Genomic DNA, 17,799 nt, shown 5'->3' on the forward strand with positions numbered 1-17,799 from the left:
TAGTCTAGTATCTGGTGCTAATTAATGTGAACAATCATATCATACTGGTTATAACCTTTTTGGTGATGGGTACAAACTGCTTCAAGGGTGTGCTTTATTATGATTTTCTAATGCTTCTGGCTTACAACAAAAAAAATTGCTTTGAAGCTGACATAGGAACCACACTCCACTGAAGGGATCAAAGAGAATATGGTAAGAAGCTGCTCACATTGTGATCTTTTCTTTTTTCTTTCTTTCTGTACAGTGGATTCTCCAAGCAATGAAAAGTCACCTGTAACTACACCTGTAAGTAACCCATTTAAGGAAAAACATTATACATCTAGTGTGATTTTAATTTATAAGGTATTTGATTCACTTAAAGAAGATTCAGTCAAAAATGGGCTTTACAATCAATTACAATTGATTGTAAAAGAATAATTGAAAGTCAGGTATAATGCTGTCAGGTGAATTATGAAGAAAGACATGGATTTCATTATGCAGAGTTGTGATCATGTCTGGAAACAAAATGGTAAATCAAGAAAGTAAAATCTAAAAGAAACAATTAAAATGAGTGTGACAACAGGAATTAGTATTAAAATATGTGACTTCTGTAGGCATTCAAAATCTTTTTTTTTAATGAAAACAATATTTCGACATAGTGTATTTTGGCAACAGGGCCCCAACCTGCAATCTCTCTGAGATATCCAAGCTGTATCTGTTGCACTCCTTATCACAATCAATATCTTGAAGTAACTGTACATTTAGTTTTTAATTTTTTAATTGAATGAATTTTAAAAAATCATTTGCTAATTAAAATGTCAAGACATGACACTGGAAATTCCTTGCTGCTGCGTTTTATCTGAACAATCTCTACAGACCTGACTCCTTTCTAAATTGGGTTTTTCCAGCGCTGAGCCTTTTGTTTGCCCTCGAAAATTCCCACTGGATTTGTAGACTTCCTGCCTGGCACAATCAACTGTACCATTTTCCCTGAGCCCCCCGAGTGCAGTCACATAATCACCGGTACACCTTTGATTCCAGATTTACTGACTGTATACCCTGAAGGCTCTCTGAACTTTGTCTTTCTTGACTGTACAATACGATAATAAAACCTTCTTTTCAGGGTGTTGTGGGCCTTAATTGAAATAATTATTCGGAAGCCTCTAGCACAGCAGCATCTGATGCATGAACGAATCTTCCCCAGTGGCTAATCCAAGAGGCCCACCATGGCCAATACCAATTCTTATCTATAAGTAAATTGTCTCACTTTGAGAATTCCTAAGTGCCAGTGCAGAATGGAGAAGGGAGATCCATCATGCCACATAACCCTCAATATCTTCCAGAATTAGCAACCATTTGTGGAAGCTGCCTCAGCCAATTCTGGGAATCTTGAGTACACTCACAGTGGATGGGAACCCGCAGAAGGACCCCAAAGCTGGCATTCATGGCACAGATCTGAAGACTACAACCGAACCCATTGATTTCCATTTTAAATGACATGGAACAACAATGTCACGTTGTTCTTGTACCCCTGGGCAGGGGTAGAGAGGAAGGGCGCCCTAAAGAGATACACTCTTATATCTGATTTATGGAATAGAACAAGAAAGAAACATATTACTGACCTGTATAAGTGAATTCTCTGAAAATACCCACCCAATTTTGTTATTTTTTTGGTGATAAATAGCTCTTCATAGAATAGAAAAGTAAAAGAAATTTGAAAATAAGAGCAGCTTGAAGAGGAACCAATCCTTTGAATATGCTGACCTCAATAGACTCAGGTCATTTTTGGTCAGACTTGGAGTGGCCTTAAGCTACAGGGTCAGGGTCTATGGAGGGGAGTGAAGAAGGCGATGTATTACTCAGCATGAAGTCCATTTATTTATTCAGCAAACATTTATTGAAGGCCTAAAAATGCAAGGTCTTAGGATACTTAGATGGATAAAGGGCCCGACCTATCCTTGAGGAACCCCTAAGCCAAAAGAAGATACAAATCTGTAAACAGATAAACAAAGTGGGCTAAATGCTCTCCATTCCGACTTTCTCTAGCACCTTTTATATCTCTTTGATGATAGTTATCCCACTGTCCTCTGGTGATCATTTACATATTGGTCGCCCCCCAACATACTCCCCCATCCTGCCGCACATGCATACATACACATACATACACACACACTCAGTACATTGTAAACTCAACAAGGCTGGGACTCTGAGCCATCTGGTATCTCCACCTGGCCTCTATTATTAAGTGCTCAGCAAATAATTGCCAAGGAGCACAATCACCATTCTTTCTCTCCCTCTTGTTTGTCACACAGGTATCTTCCTCTTTATCTTCTTCTGAAAGTTCTCATTTTTTTCTCTCTTGCTTTCAAACAAATATTCCATGTTTTCTTCTGAGCTCTATTCTCCTAGCCTACTCCTATCCTATCTGCTTACTCCTTACTTGACTTATTCTTGTAAATACTACCTAGTGAAATCTGAAAATTAAATAATTTCTAATTGTTGCTCTTATTTTTCTACTAGTGGACTTTACTCATTGAGCTTGCTGTGGCTTTATTCACATAACTACACCCTTGTTCCTCAAAAGACAAAGAAGGGCCATCCTCCTGAGAGAGATTCTGAATATTTCAACTGCTTGCAAGTCTTTGGAAAATGCTGTGTGGAGCCAACATCCAACATTATTAATCCAATAGATTTTCCCATCTAGGATTCACATTTGGATGTTTTCTAGTCATCCAAGAAAATGTGGGAAACTTTAGATTACATGCAATTAAATAGTTTTTCCCCTGAATAATTTGTCAGAGCCTTTAGTATGCTGACATGCAATGTGAATCCCAGGAGCGGCGTATAGAAAGTACATTTCCTCACTTATTCGTTCCCCTTTCTTTGACTTTTCGTGGGCATTGTGGCCATCTCAACCATTTGCAGGAACCACAGCAAGAGTATAAATTGAGACCTACATTTCATATGTCAAAATATATTAAAGATATAAATATTTATAAAGTTATAAATCCAGCAACACCCATGGCCTCTCTTGCATTCTCAGCCTGGAGATGCTTTTCTGGGCCAACCCAGGGATCACGCACCTTGGTGACAGCACAGATCCGTGGCAGGCAGGGCAAAGGTGGGCTGACTCAGGTATCTTGGGCAGTAACTGGTCTCATCTAACCTGGAACAGGACTGACCCTGCCCAACTTCCCACACAGCCAGGGTAGGTTAATTCTGCCTGCTCCTCACCCTACCCCAGGCTCTCCCCCTTCTCCCTAACTCTTCCACCCTTGCCTCACTTTTTCTCTCAAGATTCCCAGCCAGTTCTAAGTGTCTCCCAAAACTACCCCATCGGAGGGAAGAGGGGAAGCACAGTTATTGGGGAACCTGCTTTGCCTCAGGTGATGGGGAGGCCAACAAGTTATTAGGGAACCTGCTTTGCCTCAGGTGATGGGGAGGCCAGTAACTCTGACAAGTTATTCAGGGGAAAAACTATTTAAATATAGCAGGCCCACCTTTTGCTGGTTTCCCAGGGACCAGCTGTGATTTTTCTCCCCACCCGTTCCCGGACCCTCTCAATCTCACATTCTGTGGCCTGGGTGCCCACTTTAGTTCATGCATCTTTCTCCCGTTATTCCTATTCTCTCACCTGGTTCCCAAACTCACAAAAACCTTTCTGAAAGGAAAAAAAAAGTCTTTGCGTTTGACTGTTATGCAGGTGCCAGGGCAGGGACTCTTCCCTGCCTCTTCCCTGGATCTCAAGTGATGCTAGTGGGCATTGGTGAGTTAAATGACCCACTTTAGAGAAAGCTGGTGTAGAAAAGCAATAACAGTACAAAAGATTACCTAGTTCTATAGGGCAACAAACGTCACTTATTACAAAATGCAGTTCTGCTGAAATAAGCATTCTCATTTGCTCGGATCCAGGATCAATATGCAGAATGAGTATCTTACGCTCCAGAGCGTGAATACATTTAAGAAATCACTTCTAAAAGAAATGAAGCGAAAGCCTTCCCATGCCAGGGGCTAATTACTTCATGTTTTCATTAGCTCCAAAAAGGTTCAGAGAATCATATCAGCCTCTTGGAAATAAACCAAAGAGGGACTAAGATTAAAGAGCATTATCTGCCAACAAAGAGAACCTTTAGAAGCCTGAAGGCTTCTGCTTCTGCGTGTCCATTAGAGTGCTAGGTTGTAGGCAAACGTGTCCCTTGCCCTGGTCTGGCGTTGAAGACACGGCTCAATTCTGATTATGCTTTTATTTTCTAAGCAGTTTAAGTTCTGGGCATGGGACCCGGAAGAGGAGCGCAGGCGACAGGAAAAATGGCAGCAGGAGCAGGAGCGTTTGCTCCAGGTAGGGCTGGGTTTGCTGCTTTTTTTTTTTTTTTCTTTTAGATGATTCTCTCCTAATTTCTGTTGTATTAAATAGACTTTATCACAGGAAACACATGGAATTGGATTCTTCCCAGAAATCAGTGAGTCTAAATCAGTTCATTTTGTGTCCATGCAACATAACGCCCTGTGTCTAATTCCTCCTACCAAAAGTTATACTGATGAAGACAAGGAAAAAGCATGTCACTTAAAAAAATAAAACTCTACAAGTGTTGATTAAGAGCCAACCCATTCTTTACCTCCTTCGTTACCAATCCAAGTAGCAGTGGGACTGAATTATCGAACAAGGCCTGGGTCTTGTTCCTTAACTAGAAATGTTTGCTCCATCTTTGAGTAATGGCTGCTAATCTTCAATTCCAGAAAAATTCTGGAAGTAAATTTATCACATTCCTTCTTATTTCATGCCAGTTTTGTGGAATAATGGGGCTTCAGAAAGTAACATAATAGCCTTAGAACCCGATCTATGCTGAGCGCTTGGAATGTTCCAGTTCAGTTCTCATAAAACTCTTCAAAGTATGTCTGATTAGCCCCAGGTTGTCATCGGCGAAACTAATGCTCAAAGAAGTTAAATTAATTGCCCAAGGTCACACAGCTAACAAGGGTTGAGCCTGATTTCAAATCCAAGTCTGAATGACTTTAAAACTCATGTTCTTTCCACTATACCCTCAAGAGTACTGGTTTTACCCAAAAGTTCATAAATGAAAAGAATTTTAAATCTCATTAATTCGATGGCTTTCTGCTGCTGCGTAGAAAGCAATGCTTAATGCAAATGTTTCTAAATCTTTTTGTTCTAATCCTTTTGGATTAATTCCCAGCGGTAGAGAGCAGGGGTCAGTTTAGATAGCTAACCTTTAGGCCTTTGGCTTTAGGCTTGCCAGTTAAATTTGACACTTTTTAAAATTGTAAAGAGGTAAACCTTCAATATCAAAATATTAATAAGACCTGGATTCAGCAAAGTCCCAGAGCTGCCATGATTTTTAGATCCATTGGGATCCATTGGGATGACCAGCCCTGCCATCTGCTATTCTCTTGGAAATCAGATGCCCATTTTCCAGCTAAATAGTGAACAGCCAAGAGTTAGAAATTTCACTGAGTAAAGATGACAGGCAAGTGTGCTTTCCCATGGTGGCACTCTGTCTGTTACACTCTGAAATGTGGCATGGTTACAGATGTAGGCATATGTATTGTTCCTGTCCCACCAAATTGTTACCCAGTGTGGTAGAATTGTGGGCTTTGGGGCAAAGTGTTTGTGGGGAAGAAAGGGTTAGGAGTAGGAGGTAGTGCAGACACACATCTTTCACTCCCTGCATTACCATTATCAGTTCATACTGTCAGTGAGGGGAGCACGTTCTAGGATGTGCACTCCTAGAACCAATAAACCTAAAATGCTAGGCTTATTTTTAAGCTTTTGTGAAGTTTTGAGGTCTATTTTCTTTATTCTGAAAAACCCCTGAAGTCCTTCTCTAAAACTTTACAATATTAGGTTTTGATAACAAAATTTTTGCCTGGAATTAAAAGCCTGCCGAGGGTTGACCAGGGCATTAATAAGAACACCAGGCTCCAGACAATCCCAATAATACCCTTTTGCTCCTAAAATAATGACATAACAGGTAATACCTGGAGGAAATTTCAGTGCCTTGTACAAGAAGATAGAAGCACAGACTTGTTTTAGCCTCAGAGAGATGATTGACAATCAGCCTAAAATATTTGACTGTGTGTGATACACTTCAGTGATTCCTTTGTCTCTGTCACATCAGGGATGCCAGTCCCAAGGCATCCAGGGGTGTCAGTCCTCATTTTAGGCGTTAATTTTAATCTCCATTTATCCAATTCTTCTAGTCAGCTGTCAGGGACTCCAGTCACATTTTTAAAGCCATTCTTACTCAGAGTATTTTATTTTTTTCCCCCATAAGTGGTAACTAGTGCTGTACTGTTTCTGAAAACAGTAATGGCAGTTCTGAAATTGAAGCCTTCTAATAGGCTGTTTAAAAGCTACTCTTAATTCAGAAGTTACTTAAAGCTAGGAAGATTCCATTTTGGTAGAATAGCTATAAGCAAAGAGTAATTCAGCTACTCAGCTAATTATCATCTTGTCCACTTTGGACCTTTCTGCAGGATTTTTTTGTTTTGTTTTAATTTTACCTTTTATTAAACTCTCCCAGCAGCAATGTATTTCTATTAGTGGAATGGCAAAGCTCATCTCTGAAGGACCCAGTAAAAGCAAACTATTGGTTTAGGCTACCTCCTAGGACAAAGCCCTTAAAGTTAAGGAATATTTTAGAATCTTTCAATCTTTTCATCTTTTTTCTTTCTATAAGCAAATGTCTTCTCATATGTCTGAAGGACAATTCTATAAAACACCGACAGCAGAAAATACTACCTCATTGGATTTTTAGGGTCCTAACACATTTGAGTACCACAAAATAGTATTCTCTTTGTGTTGCATGAATGAATTAGATTCAGAATGTTACAACAAGAAGGTAGTCTTGCAAAATATTGTACATGGTGGTTTGGAGGGAGAGGAAGTCCCAATAATGCATGCAATCGTTCATTCAGAACCATCTATGCAAATTCCATAACAGGAGAGATACCAGAAAGAGCAGAACAAGCTGAAAGAAGAGTGGGAAAAGGCCCAAAAGGAAGTGGAAGAGGAAGAACGCAGATACTATGAAGAGGTAAGAAATTCCCGAAAAGGAATTTGACCTTGCAGTCCTAATTCCTCAAAGTCCGTCAATACTTTCTGTGTCTGTGATATGTGTATGCATGTGGCTCTGTCTGATTCTCTTTATTCATAGCACAGCCCATCATCCTCTTTAAATGAGTCATATCTATAGGCTCTAAAAGACCTCAATTATCCCAGATTTGTTTTGAGTTATTGAGTTATTGTCAAGAGAGACAATGTAATTGTATCTGTTCTCTAGTCAGAGAGTCAGATTCTTGATTTGTCTTAGATGACATGAAAGTATCAATTTATTTATTTGTGTATCTGTTTGAATCAAGCATATTTGGTAGTAGTGAATTAATTTTATGAGGATAATTTTGATATTGAGGCCAAATGAATTCTTACCACTACGTTCACTATATGGTACTAAAGAGATTTAGATGGGAGGAGAATTTGGTTTTGTTTTTTTCTTTTTTTTCTTTTTTTTAGATAAACAAACCAGACCACAGTAGAGAATTTGAAGAGAGCTATATTTTATGTATATTATCTCAAATTTGTTTATGATTAATATTGTTGGGAATCTTATCTTCAACAGTTTTTGTGTATAATCTGACTCCTAATAGCATTTCTAATTAGGCTTCTTGAATGACACTAACTAATTAATTTGCAAAGACTTTGTTTTTCTATTAAATTAAACGCTAAGTTTTAAATTGTTGCTCATAGAGAGTGTTATCTGATTTACATGTTTTTAGAAAATAAGACCATCTTTCAATGCCTTGCTTGTTTGCTGTTTTTTTTCCCAGAGATCCTTAATGAAATTTTTCTCTTGACAAATATGATTTTTTACTCTTTTCTCTTTCATTAATTCTTGTCCTTCCTCTTAGGAGCGCAAAATAATTGAAGACACTGTGGTTCCATTTACTATTTCTTCAAGTTCTGCAGACCAGCTGTCTACATCCTTCTCTATGACTGAAGGCAGTGGAACAGTGGTGAGACCATAGATTAAAAGCAAATTGTGATGTAAACAAACCTAACTAGAAGTATAAACCACAAGGCCAAGTTTTCTACCAGTTTAAATCTCTAGAATCATGACAGCTACTACAAGGCCATTGTACCCCATGGAATTGTCACTGCCATTGTCAAACCCTAGAATCATTTCCTGAGGAACAATGAAGTCATTGCTGAGGCCAGATCTGCCCCCACAGGCTGGCAACCAAAGTCTCTCTGTGCTGGCTGGCAAGGTCCTGATTAGTAAGCTGTGTGCTGGAATGTCCTTGATACCCATTATTCTTTCATTCCACAGACATGTATTCCTCTTTGCCATAACACACATCCCTTTGTGCTCTCCACCAGTCTCCATGAAAGTTGCTTCTCTCCTACTCTTAAAATTCCACATGAAATTACATGTGTATTCAAAATCTGGAGAGAACCCAGAAAAGCTGACCTACCTCAATATCCCCTGAATAAGGTCATGAAGGTAGTAGACAAAAGTCTATAATCTGCATTAAAAAAAGTAATAACTGGTGGGTACTACAGAGATATTTGTCCTGAAATGAACAGTACTATGACTATTTAGTTTTTAAAAGTGAGTTTTCTAACTAATTCTCTTTCGTTATAAATTTAGAGAGAGATCTAGATTGCACATTTATTTCAAATCTTTGGCTTATTTCAAAGGTGTGTTAACCTAGGTGCACAGTTATTTCAAATCTTTGGAACTCAGTTACTATTCAGTTAATTTGGACAACTGTTCTTTAAATTCTAGGCAATGCAATTGAAAAACAAAGTTTCAAGTATCCCATAGCCAGAGATGAGTGTTGTCCAGTGTTTTAAAAAATTATATTCAAGATTATCCTTGTTTCCCCTCCATTAGAATAAGATGGACCTGGAAAACTGTCAAGAAGAACAAGATACAAGACAGAAGAAATCATTCCAGGGGGACAATAATGACTTATTGTTTAAGACTAGAGAAAGTGATCCAGTGGAGGAAGAGGGCAGGTATGAACCATACTAGGCTGTCTGTCTAATTGCATGAAACCAGGCTCTGCCTGTGCACTCCCAGGAAGGGTACTCATTGCTAATGCAAATTATATTTGGCTTTGAAAAGATCATTCCAATAATACATTACATATTGCTTGAACACATTCTAATAACACTGAAGTCAGCATCCTCATACTATTGAATATAAATAGCCTTCTTTTAAAATAGGCAAAACATTTTTTTAAATAAGAGGAGATAGTTTAGATCATCAAAGGAGCATGTTGTTAGTTCAGAGCCCCAATCCTAAATATCACTCACCCGAAATGGTTAATATGTCCCGAGGGACAGAGATTAAATGATGCCTTGGGGTTGCACCCACTGTGGTTTTATTGTGGGCCTGAACTTTACTATTAGTATCCTCTGAGCTGTGAAAAGCCATGTTTACTCTGGGTGATGATAAAAAAGATAACCAACAAATTGATTGGTCGTGGATAATCACCCCACTCATGGGTTTCAGTACGTTCCATGGGAGATCAGAACAGGGTATCCAGATAGCCAAGCAGCATTCAGAGCTAGCTCAGATGAGAGATGAATCTGGTTGTAGCTATGGGCTATAGTGGGTTTATTGATGCCACCCCACTCTTAACCTAGAAGAAACCCACAGAAACCCAGGAGGCTGGCAGTGCTCTAGCAACAGGAAGTTCTTTATGAAACAGATGTTTGCCTCTGGGCATCTGAGATGCCAGATAGATATTGATAAGTGTGCATGCTGGGCTACGCTGCACACACCATCCTCAGAGGGACCTTAAGGCATGAAAGGCTATCTGTCATTTTCAAAGACTGGTCAATTTGAAAGGTTAGCTGAAAGCTGAGCTCTTCTGGTGGGACTTGCTCTGAGAATCCTCCTGAGCTCATCAGCTAGAAGACTGGGTGAGTTGTAGGATATAGGAGTTCAGGCCACGAGTCTGGAGTCAGCAGAGCCTTTGGAACAGCAAGTCTGTTTCTAGTTTACACTGTTTATAGGGACTTTCCACTTGTATGAAACGAAAGCCACTCATCAAGAATATTTGAATACCACTGATAAGCATTTTATGTAATTTTTGCTAGTTTCCTATTGCCACCAGGAACTTTTAAAAATCTCTTCCATATCTCCTTTCTTTGCACACAGAAACTCCTGTAAGACCAGTGGATTACCATGAGCTGCCAAAGCCCCATGTGGCCCAAAATGATTTCTGCAATATATCCTCTCTTGTGCAAATCTGGGAGAGTCCAGTTAGCTCTGGCATCCCTTGAGATTATTAGAATGAATTTCTTTGTGGACAGGGAGGTGGGGAGGACATCAGAAATGATGGTTTCACAAGTTTGTTAAATTTATGGGTAATAAAAATGAGTAGCATTCTAGATCATTTGAAATCCATTTTGAATCTAGTTTAAAGTAAAAAGAATACATAAACATTTAGTTAGCCCCATTTATTTTTTTCATATTGAAGTTGGTATTTCCATATACTAGGGAATAAGTTTAGTTCAGTTTTTATCTCTGTTCTGAAATATATTTATTTATTTTAACAGCCTAATTCAAGGGGCCTTGACCGATTCTGAGAACCCCATATCGAAAGGAAACTATCAGGATGACCAGCTGGATACAGAAGCTGGGGCCCCACGCTGTGAGGTGAACCCACAGCTAGCTCAGGGTAAGGCGGGAGAAGTGAACCCTGATATTTAAATTATTGTAAGACTTTACCCCTTCATGGTCCAGACAGATATGACCTTCTCTGGCTGTGAGCTTCCCTTCTACCTTAGGTAAATAGCACAGTGAATAAACTCCCACCACCACATGCCCTGAGTCTCCATAGAATCACCTTGAGACTCAGTAGGCATTAGCACTTTAAAGAAAGGTGACTAACTAAGCATTAAGGTGACATTACTGAGCACTAAGTTTATGTTCTTTTTTTGGCCTCAGATCCATCACAGAATCAGCAGTTATCAAACCCGCCAATGAACATTTTAGAAGATGTAAAGCCAAAAACTCTCCCTTTGGATAAAAGCATTAACCATCAGGTCGAGTCTCCAAGTGAAAGGCGGAAGTGAGTAATCAAAAAAGATGGATATGCAATTCCTTTATTCCTTAATTCTTATTGACTAAGAAAAGGGGAAATGAAAAAGTGTGAGATGGCAAGATGTTAGCAGCATTTTTGTGCTTTCTCTCCATTGAATCTCATTAACAAGTTAACAGATATTTACAGAAATTTGGGACAATCTTTGTAGCAAGTAAACATTCACTCTGAATTTATCAGTTTGAAAGAGGCAAAGTAGTTTTTAACCCACAAATCTACATATTGTAAAGAATTTGGAAGAATGTTGTATCAACAGTTTATTTGAGTGAGTTAAATTGTGTCAGAGCCTACTGACAAGTATTTTTTCAAGGAAAAAATGTTTTTCTCTTATTATCATTCTCTCCCTTTAAGTAGCTACCACAGGCAATATTTTAATTTTGTAAGATTTATATTTTTTTACAATAATATTTCCTAACATGTTCGAAGCACTTCAGTATAATAGGCACTGTGTTATAGGATTTAAATAGCTCTACTTTTCATATATTAACTCATTGAACTCTCTCAATAACTTTAATTGGGTTATTGTTCCCATTTTACAGATGAGGAATTTGAAGCTCAGGAAAATTAAATAACTTATCCAAAGCACTTGACTAGTTAAGTGGTAGAGGAATTCAAAATGAACTCATAGTTCTATGATAAGATCATATTTGAACCAGAGGTTCCTTGTAATCAGTTTTAAAATTATAGCATTCATTATACTTTAACCAGTCATTCTAACTGGAGCCAGACCACCTGCCTGGCTAGGGCTTTGAGCAAGTTGATTAATCTTTCTCTGCCTCAGTTTCCTCATGTATAAAATGAGAATAATAGTAATACCTACCTCATAGGGTTTTGTGTCTGGAAAATAATGTTTTATATAGTATAGTGGTGGCGGTGACAGTGGTGATGATGGTGATAATGATAACTTGTTTTATAAGTTCAACTTTTTATCTTATTTTCTGTGATATTTTTTAAAATACAGTGTTTGAACCATTTCTCCCTTTTCTCTTATGTCTATCCAATTTTATTCCTATATGTCTAGATGACACTCAGAATCAATAGAAGCTAAAATCACATAGAAGTAATCATTATTGTTATTGATTATTGCAACAATTTTGCACTTTTTTTAAGGTAATGGCACTTATACTTTAGGGTGTTATATGAAAATGTGATATTTTGGAGAAGACAAGCTCTGCCGGAGGAGGCAGATTTGGTTGGGCAATGGGCTCAGGGAGCTATTCTGGAAGCAGTTAGGACACAGATGGGCTCATGCTCTGTTCACTTCTATGTTGGCATTTCTCTTACTCTCATTTTTTTTCTGTATTCTATCCCAAATGAAATTTTATAAGCAAGAGCCCAGAACTAATGGCTTAATCACAGGCAGGGTTTGTGCAACCAACAACACCTGTGAAACCATGCTGATAGCTCCTGCCTGGGGACCATCTGCTTTGTAGATGCCTATGACATAGTGGTTATTAAATGTTTTGAACATCACCCCTAATAACAGGTTCCCAAATTGAATTTATTGATAGGGTAGAAGCCACCTCCCTGAAAAGTACCTCCTTTTAGATTTACCCTTTATTTCTGGGCTCTTTTTTAAAGCTTTTCCCTATATCCTTACCTATCTCTCCCCTCCCACCCATTCCATAATTTTTATATCTAACTCATCATGCAATTTTAACTAAGCAAAGAACCTGGCAAAATTAAAGTTTATAAAAATATTCCATTTTATATTAAACCATGCCACCCCAGTTTTGATATTATGCAGATAATGCATATATAATCTTTGCTAGATGGAATTATTATTTTTTGTCCTCTATAAAAAATTACCACTAAGACACTCTGTGGTATTTTGTTATAAAGGAAGTATTTATTTTCTTATCTAAAATGTCTTTTCTTGTAGGATTGGGCTTCTCTTTACTTGTCATAATTTTTGGCTCCTTTACCATGTTACAGGAAAAGCCCTCAAGAGAACTTCCAGGTGGGACACTTGTCTCCCTGTCCTCCCACCCCTCCTGGCCAGTCACCAAACAGGTACAAGAGGTCAGCAAAACCTTCTGAGGCAGCTTTGTTTTCACTAGAGCCTGCCAAGTATAATTTTAACCAAATTAGTGCTTGCCAAATGATTTTGAGGGCGTCATCCATCCAAGACTCTTATATACACACAGGCAAGAGGAAAGAACACATTCCTCATCCACCTGTAGCCTGCAATAGAAAAAGCCAAGAGTGTGACATTGGTGTATCTGTGGCTATAGGCCTTTAATTATATTGTATGGAACCTGCAACCTAATAATAAAATCCACCAGATAATTGCTGGGCTCCTAAGTCGGCACCTTTCCTTCCAAGATGGGTTGGTCCTTCTCGGCAGGATCCGCTGATGGCTCTTACAGAGAACCAGGCAGGAGCTGAGAAACGAAACTTCATCCTTTTTTTCACCTACTCAAGCTCTCTGATGGCTTCTGAATATAAATTGGGCCCCATGATATTCTTAAAAGCTGCCTGAATTCTCATTCACTGGAGAGATCAATTACTGAGTACTCAGAGGTTTCCTTTGATTTAAAAATTTCATTTAACTACTGGATAAGAGGGAAATCCTAATAAATAGGTTTTGCTTAGGACAACTCTTCTTTTCTCTGGTCTTCCTTTCTGTTTCTTCTGTCTCTCTGCACCCCACTGGCTTCTGAATGACACTGCATATCTTAAATTTCTTGTGTAATTCCAAGAGCTTTCCAAACAATAGGCATCATCTCGATCTGATCTCAGTCGTGGGAAAGCCGCCTAAGAAGACTGCCATCTAATGCCCTCACCTGCTGTCGGTCTACTGGATTTGGTTCTAGTCCATTGATGGGCACTGTTTTAGGGGCTGCCAGAATACAGAGATGGGGTACATGCAGCTCATGTCCTCAAGGGGCTTAGAACTCAGAGAAGATGTCAAGCGCCCAGATTATAGAGTCAGAGTATTTACGCTGGAAGAGATAGTGGAGATAACCTAGTCCAGTTCTCTTGTTTTAAAAGTAAAAGTGAAACCCAGAGTGAGTTCTTTATACTAGATCACAAAACTTAGTGACAGAGCAGGGATTAAATTCCATATCTGTCTGGGATCTGTTGGGCCGTATCACAATTGCCTCTCTATTTTTAAACAACAAAAAAATTGTTTTTCTTAAGTAAAAAGAAATGCCCTAGTGGGCCAATGAATCAATTACAGAAAATTTTAAAGCAATATTGACACCTTAGTAAAGCTAAATGTGATTATTTTGGGGGACTTATAAAAACTTATGATAAATACCTTGAACTATTTCAAGGCATTTGATCACCATGGTTGAATAGACTACAATATACACTTCTTGTAACAAATAACTAAAACACATGTGCACGCACACACACAAAATTCTATACAATTATGGGGATCTATTGTAGTTAGTCTAACAGTTGTTTGCAAATTATATCTAATGCTCATTATCAGTTTAGTGATTGTCATTTCACTCATGATATAAACATTTTAAAAATCCATGTTTTCTTTTTTTGCATGAGTCTACATGTTTGTGTGTTTAACCAACTATCATAAATGGAATATTTTATTGTATGTTTTTAAACCTAGGTCTATAAGTGGGAAGAAGCTGTGCTCTTCCTGTGGGCTTCCTTTGGGAAAAGGAGCTGCAATGATCATTGAGACCCTCAATCTCTATTTTCACATCCAGTGCTTTAGGGTATGTATTTATCACTCCTCTCTATGGACAGTTTTGTGATGTCTTTTGGCATTGTTCTGTGCTGAGAAATACCTCCTGGAAATCCTGACGGCCTTTGCTCGGGAGGCCGCCCCCTTCTATGTCATACAAAATTGTGCGTGTAGTCCATTCTTCAGGATGAAACTCTCTGCTCTCACTCATCCCTCTGGGATGTTGAGTTACAAGAAGCAAAACGGATTTGTGCAATGTGTCTTTATAAAACAGCTTTTGTTGCTAAATAGTGTGTACTCTACCAGGAAACTCAGAAGGCCGCCCTGAGAAGACAGTGTTACTTCTGAGTCTTTTAGGACGTGTGGATTTATTTGAGAATCTTTGCTGCTTCTCAAATTCTTGTGACTTAATGTTGAAGGTTTTTAGTCTTTTACCTCATGGGAGATTTTCTGTCAATTAAGTAGTTATATAGCTAGTTGTAAAATTGTAGATCTCTGAACAATATGCCTATAATCCCAAATTGAATATCGCTTCCTCTGAGAACCTGTTCTGATCACCTAGCCTTTGTTACAAATGGTCCTTATAGAACCATTCATGGTCCTTATTGCTCACTATCAAATTATTTAATTATCATCTTTTCTAATAAACTATCAGCTCCATAAGTGCAACAACCATGTCTGCTTGCTCCCCACTATTATTTCTGCACCTAGCAGAGATGGTATCAGTAAATATTTTAGGTGAATGAATTAACAAATAAACTGAAAATGTGGAGGCCTAGATTCTGGTCTAATAAGTAGACTATTTCCTGCTAATACATAGACGAGCTAACCAGTTATACCTGATTTACTATAAAATTTATGAGTTGGCCTATATCAGCATTTCTCATCTCTTTTTTCATTTATGGACATGTTTCAAATTAATATATGATTTTTGAAACCAAACCCTTTATCTCTGAATAAGAGTCATTTCTTTATAACTCTGTTGTGCTTTCTTTTTCCTTCTTGAATTTTGTTCTATTTCTTGTGAGTAGCTTCCTCGACTATAAGCTTGCATGGCTTTAAAATAACTCTCACTTTACCTGTAAGCTAAGAGAATGTGAGTAAAGCTGTCCCCAAATTATTAATTTAATTATATCCGTAAATCACTGGAAAGCAAGACTTATTGTGAACAAAATACATTATGGATACTTAATGAGGCTCAATGTATCAATATTCTCATTGTAAAATTAACCTAGATAAACTATGTCCCAAATTGTCTAGGAGTGCTTTGAGGCTTAAGAAATGTACTTTTTAAAATTTTACGATAATGTCAGGATAATATATTCTAACACCATAGTTTTTTCTCAGAAACTTTACCAGAACTCAAAAGAATCAAGGTAGCAAAGAGTCTTTGCAGATTCTTAAGGAATAGGAGACTTGCTTTCTAAAATGTCAAGGCTTTTGTTCTCTCTAATCAGTCACTTCCTGGAACTGACCTGATGCTTTAAGGTACATTGCTTCTTTGGTTTATCCCCTACCTTTGCGATATAGATGAACTTGTAACATAATTGGGATGAAGCCTCCCTCTGTCCCAGGTGACCTTAGAGCCTGAGTCTAAGGTTGGCCCCCTTCTCCTGAGCTGAGTCTTGATCTCCTGGCAACAGGCTGTCATCACAACTAACCCCTAATGCCACCTTCTGTGGTACAACCAGCACAGTATACCCCACAGTCTCCTTCTGCACTCAGGCAGACTTACCTGAAAGGAGTTCCATTCTCAGTGGGTCTGTTACTCTGGTTGTCTCCACCTCTAACATGGAATACAAGGTAAACAGCTATTTCCTAGTAATTCTGACTTGGCAGAATTCATCAGTAATCCTGGAAAGCATTTTATTCACAGACAAATTTCAGTTGTCTGTTGTCCATGTGTTTATTTAAAACTACTAGAATTTATCTGTTTAAAATGTTTTTTTTTCCATCTTGGTTGAGAAACGGTAAATGATAGAGGTCAACGGCATAAGCTTTGGGATCAACCCAATACCACTTACCAGGTTTATGAACTTGGACAAGTCAGCCAACCTCTCTGAACCAGTGTCCTTGTCTGTAAAATGCTAAAAGTTAATTGTTGCTGTAAGTCAATTCTTAGTGCAGCATCTAACATGTAGTAGATGCTCAACAAATGTGGAGGTTGTACAAGTTATTATTGTGCTATTCATGTAAACAGTAACTAAGCATTACAAAGAAATAATTCCCTTTGCACCTTATAATTTCTGTTCTTTCTACCCTACAGTGTGGGATTTGTAAAGGACAGCTTGGAGATGCAGTGAGTGGGACAGATGTTAGGATTCGAAATGGTCTTCTAAACTGTAATGATTGCTACTTGCGATCCAGAAGTAAGTACTGGTGTAAAATACCTTGAGATGAGTAGATGCAATCATATGCTTTTCATAGAACCCAATTTAGGAGTTCTATTATTTCTCTCCATCAGTTGACACTCCTCCTTTAAGGGAATGAGTTATTAATGTCTAGGTAAAATAAGCGATATTGAAATAATCCTTATTTACCACTTGTTTCTTACTGGAAGTTACTTCTTTGGTGTGGCCAATTTCTTTTCATCCAGAAGTGCATTAATACACCAGCAGGTAAAAACTGTAGGTTAATTTTGAGACATTGCCTGAGCTCACCATAGAGATTTTGGTGAGTTAGAAGAAAGATAGAAGGTCTGTGAAACACTATTCACTTGTTGAGGCATGTCTTTAGAAGACCAGCACCATGTGCAGGTAGTTTAAGTGTAAAGAATGGCTCTCCATTGTCCATCAAACCAAGCAGCAATTCCTCAATATCTATGTGCCCTTCATTCAGGAGTTTTATGGCAATTGTTGTTCTCGACTAAATTGAAAGTTCCTCGAGAGACCAATGATGGGTTCTGTTTCTCTGTGAATCCCTGCCCCCTCCAAATACCTTAGTACATAATTAGGGCTTAACAAGTATGTGCTGCCTTGAAGCTTTCTTGAGCAGCCTACCCTCAACCTTGTATCTAGATTTCCTACCATAGAATG

General features: G+C 38.3%; 1 protein-coding gene across 17 annotated transcripts in view; it reads left to right on the forward strand.

Annotated features, from left to right (window-relative positions):
- Positions 1-17,174, forward strand: part of LIMCH1 (LIM and calponin homology domains 1) — a 92,250-nt gene extending 75,076 nt beyond the window's left edge. For 5 of the 17 annotated variants that reach the window (XM_023532225.1, XM_023532226.1, XM_023532222.1 and 2 more), the window contains 9 exons: positions 4,238-4,318; positions 6,939-7,031; positions 7,903-8,007; positions 8,889-9,013; positions 10,565-10,686; positions 10,956-11,079; positions 13,045-13,122; positions 14,687-14,795; positions 17,031-17,174. In XM_023532225.1, coding sequence (XP_023387993.1) covers positions 4,238-4,318; positions 6,939-7,031; positions 7,903-8,007; positions 8,889-9,013; positions 10,565-10,686; positions 10,956-11,079; positions 13,045-13,122; positions 14,687-14,795; positions 17,031-17,159 — 966 coding nt within the window. In that variant the 3' untranslated portion in view covers positions 17,160-17,174. Of the gene's footprint in view, positions 1-4,234; positions 4,319-6,938; positions 7,032-7,902; positions 8,008-8,888; positions 9,014-10,564; positions 10,687-10,955; positions 11,080-13,044; positions 13,132-14,686; positions 14,796-17,030 lie in introns of all 17 variants that reach the window. The other 12 variants (XM_023532223.1, XM_023532228.1, XM_011362790.2 and 9 more) reach the window with 6 other exon arrangements.
- The last annotated feature ends 625 nt before the right edge of the window (positions 17,175-17,799 follow it).

Source organism: Pteropus vampyrus, unplaced genomic scaffold (assembly GCF_000151845.1).
Source record: "Pteropus vampyrus isolate Shadow unplaced genomic scaffold, Pvam_2.0 Scaffold79, whole genome shotgun sequence".
NCBI classification, from domain to species: Eukaryota; Metazoa; Chordata; class Mammalia; order Chiroptera; family Pteropodidae; genus Pteropus; species Pteropus vampyrus.